Source organism: Glycine soja, chromosome 3, assembly GCF_004193775.1.
Source record: "Glycine soja cultivar W05 chromosome 3, ASM419377v2, whole genome shotgun sequence".
NCBI lineage: Eukaryota > Viridiplantae > Streptophyta > Magnoliopsida > Fabales > Fabaceae > Glycine > Glycine soja.
The window spans coordinates 46,784,889-46,791,734 of NC_041004.1; the positions used below are offsets into that span (position 1 = coordinate 46,784,889).

Below are 6,846 nucleotides of genomic sequence, written 5' to 3' on the forward strand. Positions count from 1 at the left end.
TTATACTGGTTTTATTAAAAGCATGCATCAACAGCAGGAAACATACCCGTTTTCACTTTTTGCCTTTTTCGTCTCTTTTGTAATTCTACAGAGGGGCTTGGGCGGCGGAAATAATTCCTAATTGCATCTCATTCATTCAACTAGCCCGTACGTCTCTTTTACATTTCTTGTCACATGCCTCATGCAAAATTTAGAACCAGAATCATTCAATTATTCGATTTCAATTTAAGACCACCTAAAAGTTGATGACGTCCAAAACCAAAAACCTAATTGGCTAGTGGAGTCTACCTAAATTCGTTCCTTTTTTTAAAAAAATAAATTAATTTACTTACTTTCTAGTTTGAAAATAAATAACTAACTGGCTATAAAAAGCCTTGATCAACTCATACTACGTCCACATCAATATCGACATCGAAAGGTTGTTTTCAAGTCAACTCAATGGCACTTCCCTCAGGTTTAGTTTCCATGTTGATAGTACTTTTTGGTATGGTTTTGGTAGTTGGGGTTGAGGCAAAGGCAAGGGCTTTCTTTGTATTTGGAGACTCACTGGTTGACAGTGGTAACAACAATTACTTAGCGACCACTGCACGGGCTGATTCCCCTCCTTATGGCATTGACTATCCAACTCGTAGACCAACCGGTCGTTTCTCCAATGGCCTCAACATTCCCGATCTTATCAGTTAAGCATCATCATTTTCTTTTCATTCGTTGCTCCACATTAATCATTATGTTAACTTTGCTTTAGTTTAGGTTAAACTTTACAGTATTAAAATAATAGAATATATGTATTTTTAATATAACTAATAGAATAATAATAAAATAATTACTACCTACGAGAAAGATGGGTGTCATGAAAGATGTTTGATGTTATTTTTGGGGGAAAAATATTTGGTCGTAACATTATTTATATGCTAATCAATAATTTTTAATTTTAAGGTTTTATTTTTATTCATAATCTTTTGGGCCTGATCAAAGCAAAGGTTTTACCTAACTTATGTTTGGGCAGGCCTGCTTCCATCGGCCACATCCAAAGCTACGCATCCATTTTCGCCTTTGCATGTCATGTGCTAATTATTAGCTGGTGTGTTAAAGTTTAGTTTCGTTTAGAGAAATAAAATCGTAGTTTTTAGATCTTACTAAAGCTTAGTTGACAAAAAAAAAAAAATCTTACTAAAGCTTTTGAAAAGAATAGTCCGTTTCCCTAAAAGTAATTAAGTGTTACTAAACACAAACATGCACTTGTGTGTGGTAATTGATTTAACGTAAGTAGAGTGTACGTAGATATATAGTTGTAAATGTGTATATCTGATTAGTCATCAATTAACCTGCTTTGTTGATTATCAGGTGAACGAATAGGTGGCGAGTCCGTGTTGCCTTATTTGAGTCCACAACTAAAAGGTGAAAATCTTCTGAATGGAGCCAATTTTGCTTCCGCCGGAATTGGCATTCTTAACGACACTGGATCTCAATTTGTAAGTCTGTTGCTATTATTTATTTATTCTGAATGGGTGCAGATTTTTTATTTTTTTTTATTTTTGCATAATCTTCCAAAAAATTAAAATGCTGGGCAGTGACTTAATTATTAATTCATTTGTATGCAGCTAAATATAATCAGAATGTATAGACAATTGGACTACTTTGAAGAGTACCAGCAACGAGTGTCCATTCTAATTGGAGTAGCGCGGGCTAAGAAACTTGTGAATCAAGCATTGGTCCTCATCACTGTTGGTGGCAACGATTTCGTTAACAATTACTACTTGGTGCCTTATTCTGCAAGGTCTCGCCAGTATTCGCTACAGGATTATGTCAAATTTCTCATTGTCGAGTACCGTAAACTCTTGATGGTAATTAATAATCAAATCTTCTCATATTTATATCAAACACACACATTGACAATAATTAATCAGTTTTCTGTGTGACAAATTATTGCAGAGACTATATGATTTGGGAGCTCGAAGAGTAATTGTGACAGGCACTGGACCAATGGGTTGTGTTCCAGCAGAATTGGCCATGCGTGGAACAAACGGGGGATGTTCTGCCGAACTTCAACGAGCTGCATCACTCTACAACCCTCAACTAACACACATGATACAAGGACTCAACAAGAAAATTGGCAAAGACGTTTTTATTGCTGCAAATACAGCACTAATGCACAATGATTTCGTTAGTAACCCAGCAGCATACGGTACTAATTATTTACTACCTATAATAACTTTACTCTTATATATGTCAACTTGTTGTTTCTAAAAAATTATGTGGTTGTTGGGTAGGATTTACTACATCACAAATTGCTTGTTGTGGGCAAGGACCCTACAATGGGATTGGGTTATGCACACCACTCTCTGACTTGTGCCCAAACAGAAACTTGCATGCTTTTTGGGATCCATTCCATCCATCCGAAAAATCAAACAGACTCATTGTGGAGCAGATTATGTCGGGTTCTAAACGATACATGAAGCCAATGAACCTCAGCACCGTCATATCATTGGATGCTAGAAAATGACGACATTTTTAATTATGTCTTCTTTGTGATTGGAATCGTGGTATGGTTGTAAACCCGTATCAATTATCAAGTGCGTGTGTGTGACTCTCATAGTCTTTAGAGTTGTATGTGATTTCTCCAACAAATTATTGATCAATTAAATAATTGACTCATCTTTTGTTTTCCTTCTCCATTCTTTTTATTAAATTAAACGTCAAAATGCATCTTGCAAATAAACTTGAGGGCATGAACAATAAAATCTTCTCTTTTGCTTGAGAGATCTCTAAGGGCTGTTTGATCGAGCCTAGGACAATCGCACCATAGCCTCTTTTTCTTGGGCCCCAGGCCCTTCTCTTCATATATAAAAATAATTAACAAGAAAAGCAACCGGAAAATTGGCGTTGAGAAAACAAAACTGTGATTATGACCCTAAGAATGAAAAATATTGTTGAAAAGACTGAAAAAGATCTAATATTTCTGGTTTGTATATTTAATTTAATAAAAAATACTCATTTTTTTAATCAATACTTATTTTAATCTAATAAAAATGTGTTATTAAACAACCACATCATCATTTATTTGATGACAGAAATTTAAAACAAAACATTTAATATGTAAAAATTCAACACCACAAAAAAATTATCACTTACCAGGTACCAAATCAATTTTAAAAAGTTATTAATATAAAATGGTCTTGGAAATGTATGAAATATTAATGATAAAGTTTAAATGCATGTCAACTATTACCAGATGATAAAGTCAAAATATTACATGACAAAACATTATAATGTTCCCAACAAAACGATTCCTTTTAAATATAATAAGTAAAAACAGGCACTTTGTGCCATCTCGATTTGTATAATTTTTTTATTTCTTAGAATTAGTTACTGTGTTATATAATACACACACACACATATATATATATATATATATATATATATATATATATATATATATATATATATATATTTGCATTTTTAATTAAGAATATTACAGGGACCGATCACATGCATCCATACATTGGATTTGGATTAAATATACTTATATGGTGATAATTATTGTTACACATTCATCATACGAAAATTAGTTATTATTGCGTATCCAATTGGGTGGTGAAAGTAATGACGCGGTTGTTATCACAAACTGGAAAAATTATTTGACGAAATTTTCATATCTGCAAAATTTCAAAAGATGAGAAAAATGAAACACTCATATCAAACTTCCATATCGGAATTCTCTTTTCTCTTTCACTTTAGTATTTTCAATTCTCCGATGAAAAAAAAAACATAGATGCATGTTGAGTATTTATGCAGCTCAAGGGCAGGACCGTATGATGTACCTTTCACTAATTATAATCAGAAGAACGTCTTAAGAAGTACTCCGAAGTTAAAGCAGTGAGTGGTTCGAGCATATCTCTTCTGTGTATACCAATTTTGTCATTGTTCATATAATGTGAGGCACTTTCATAGTGATTTGGTATTATATTAGTGTGTTGTGGCACTATAGTGTTTTCTTTGCCTTTATTATTTACATATAGGCCTGGATTTGAACTTTAATTAGGCTAATACTTCAGATCATTGCACTAATTAATTATCGTAAATATATTATGCCAATGCATCTAGCTTGGTGCACCCATAATTGAGCGGGGAATATAAGTACGTCTGTTTTATTTATTTTGTAGTTAGATTTCTATGCCATGTGTATTCATGTGATTTCCTAATTTTTTCTTTATTATTTACTTTTCTTTTTTAATCCTAGTATAGTTAATTAATTTCTTTGTAGCTTGTACTGAATAACTTGGACTAGGAATCAAATGGAATCCAAGAAGCAGTGGAGCGAAGGAGCCACTTCATCCATCTCAATGGTTAATTATATGATTATAGATGACAAAGAAACAAAAATTTCAGCACTGATTGTGGACGATGACGCTATCATTCGCAAAATCCACAAGATCATGCTCGAGCGCTTATTTAACAGAGGCAAAAACGGTTAAAGATGGCAAGGAAGCAGTGGATCTGTGTCGTTCTGGGGAAAATTTTGACATAATTTTCATGGACAAAGAAATGCCTATCATGGATGGTCACGAGGTACTACTATATAGATATATGTCAAAGTCATTAATGCCATAGTGTATGCAAATTAACTAGTGAAGTATGGTATATATATAATATTGTTAATTACATTATCTAAAAAAAATTGTTAATTACAAATTATATGATCAACTTCTTATGATAGGCGACAAAACATCTAAGTGCTATGGGTGTGAAGAGCATCATTGTGGGAATCACTACCCGTGCTGATGGAAAAGATAAAGAGGAATTTCTAGCTTCTGGATCGAACCACTGCTTTGAGAAGCCTCTTGACCAAGCAAAGGTTGAACAAGTCTTGCAAGAGCATGAGAATTTTGGCATTTGATTCATTTTTTATTTATTTCTGTGACAGACCAATATAGATTATAGACAAGACCACATAGATATAGGTCTCTGTGTTGTTTAGCTCCTCGTCTTTTGCTATATATGGCCAACGTTCTTCCTGTAATAAGCTATCTGCATCATTATGTTTTGGAGTGTATGTGTTGTTATTGGAAGCAAATAGCCCTTCATGTGGCGTAACTTCTAATAGCGAAATATTAATAACATGCTCTTCATATATTTTCTAATCTTTTTTATTTTATTTTGGATGAATTTTATCTTAATCTCATTAATTGAATTTATCGTTGTTGTCATGTGAATAAATGTTAGTAACGGAACGTGATTCGACTACATCAAATCCCAACATGATTCCAAAATGAAAATCAAAATGATTGTCGTAAAGAGTAAAAATCTCTCTTTTCACCATAAGTCCTCAAACCATTTCAAAGAGTAGTTGAAATTAGAGATAAAGCAAAATGACTAAGTAATTTGAAATGATAAAGCTATAAGTTCAGAATGAAAAGTAACTGAAAATAATAATTGAAAGAAAGGAAATTAAACTAGAAAATAAGTAAATTCATTGTATCGGATGGTCGAAGGTCTTTTACAACGATTTCCAACACCTATTTATACTGTATTACAACGACCTATGCTGAAATAATTGTCTACATGCATCAATAACCATTAACACCATTGACTATTCGACTAATTCCACAACCATTTCAGCTATTCACACCTCTTTTCGACTAAACTTAACTTGCATATGTAGCTATATGTGATATGTTGCCTTTCCAATTTTTCAAGTACATTATTGAAGTACTTTTCATCACGAAATCTTCTATATTTTCAAACTTTTCACTAACATTTTGATAAAATTACATTTAATATTTAGTACAAGCCCATCTCGAATTATATAAGCCCAATTCTAACCCTAAATAGAGGGATGGATGGAGAGTGGGTGTCCCCTCCTTTGATACTTCTCATGTTCGTATATATATATATATATATATATATATATATATATATATATATATATATATATATATATATATATATATATAAAGTTAGTTAATATGAGTTTGTGTAAAATTAATTATATAAATTATTATTATAATAATGATTAAGGTTAGTTAGTGTAAAATTATATAAAAATTAGTTATATTTGTTATTATTATTTAATGATTAAAGAGATAACAAATATAAAATTGTGTAAAACTAGTAAACATTTTTACATGTAAATATTTTTTAAAAAATTATTATTTTTCAAAATAGACATTTAAATAATTACAAAGGAAGATAAAAAAAAATTAGCCCTCTCCCTTTTTTTGGATTCATGTATGCCTAAATACCTTAAATCACTTCTCTATGTAAGATAGTCATTGCATAATACTTCCCTCCATATAATTTCTTATTTCTTTCTTCCTTTTATTATCACTTCTTTACAATAATTTATTTGAGACAAATAAAGTTCTTCATCAAAGCAATTTTTTTTTCTCCTCCTTTTTCTTATCCTCAAGTTGTATAAGAGTTTGTTAGTAGAATTTTTTTTCATGGGTGATCAACTTTTGTAAACAAATAAAGTTATTTTCGATGGTTCATTGTCAAGTCAAATCAAGTTGTATTAGGTCAATCTCATCCATACCTGGTTCAATGGCGTCCACATCAATTCAAAAACATATTTGGACAAATGACTTATCAAATTGGTCACAAGTATAACTTTTGGCCAGGTCAATTTGAGTTTAATAACATTGGGTCTTGCTACTTTTTTTTTTTTGCTAACCCTAAGGTGAGATGTCCTTTGATTATATATTCTCATCCTCTTATAGGGTATAAGTTTTGTGAAAATCTCAATTAAAATAAATGAAATTTTAAAGTTTAGAATTCCTTTAACCTTGTTTGTAATCCTAATTAGGTTTAACAATTTTATTTGTTGACTTGATTAAATAATAGAGT

The 6,846-nt window shown here is 31.5% G+C and overlaps 2 protein-coding genes across 2 annotated transcripts; both read left to right on the forward strand.

Annotated features, from left to right (window-relative positions):
* Nucleotides 1-410: 410 nt before the first annotated feature.
* LOC114407758 (GDSL esterase/lipase At5g18430-like) lies at nt 411-2,675 on the forward strand. Its single transcript, XM_028370985.1, has 5 exons — nt 411-679; nt 1,345-1,472; nt 1,602-1,844; nt 1,933-2,185; nt 2,271-2,675. Exons 1-5 carry the CDS (start codon nt 439-441, stop codon nt 2,501-2,503), a joined length of 1,098 nt encoding a protein of 365 aa, XP_028226786.1. The 5' UTR covers nt 411-438; the 3' UTR covers nt 2,504-2,675.
* A 1,729-nt stretch (nt 2,676-4,404) lies between these two features.
* On the forward strand, nt 4,405-4,897 carry LOC114405343 (two-component response regulator 24-like). Its single transcript, XM_028367922.1, has 2 exons — nt 4,405-4,569; nt 4,718-4,897. Exons 1-2 carry the CDS (start codon nt 4,405-4,407, stop codon nt 4,895-4,897), a joined length of 345 nt encoding a protein of 114 aa, XP_028223723.1.
* The last annotated feature ends 1,949 nt before the right edge of the window (nt 4,898-6,846 follow it).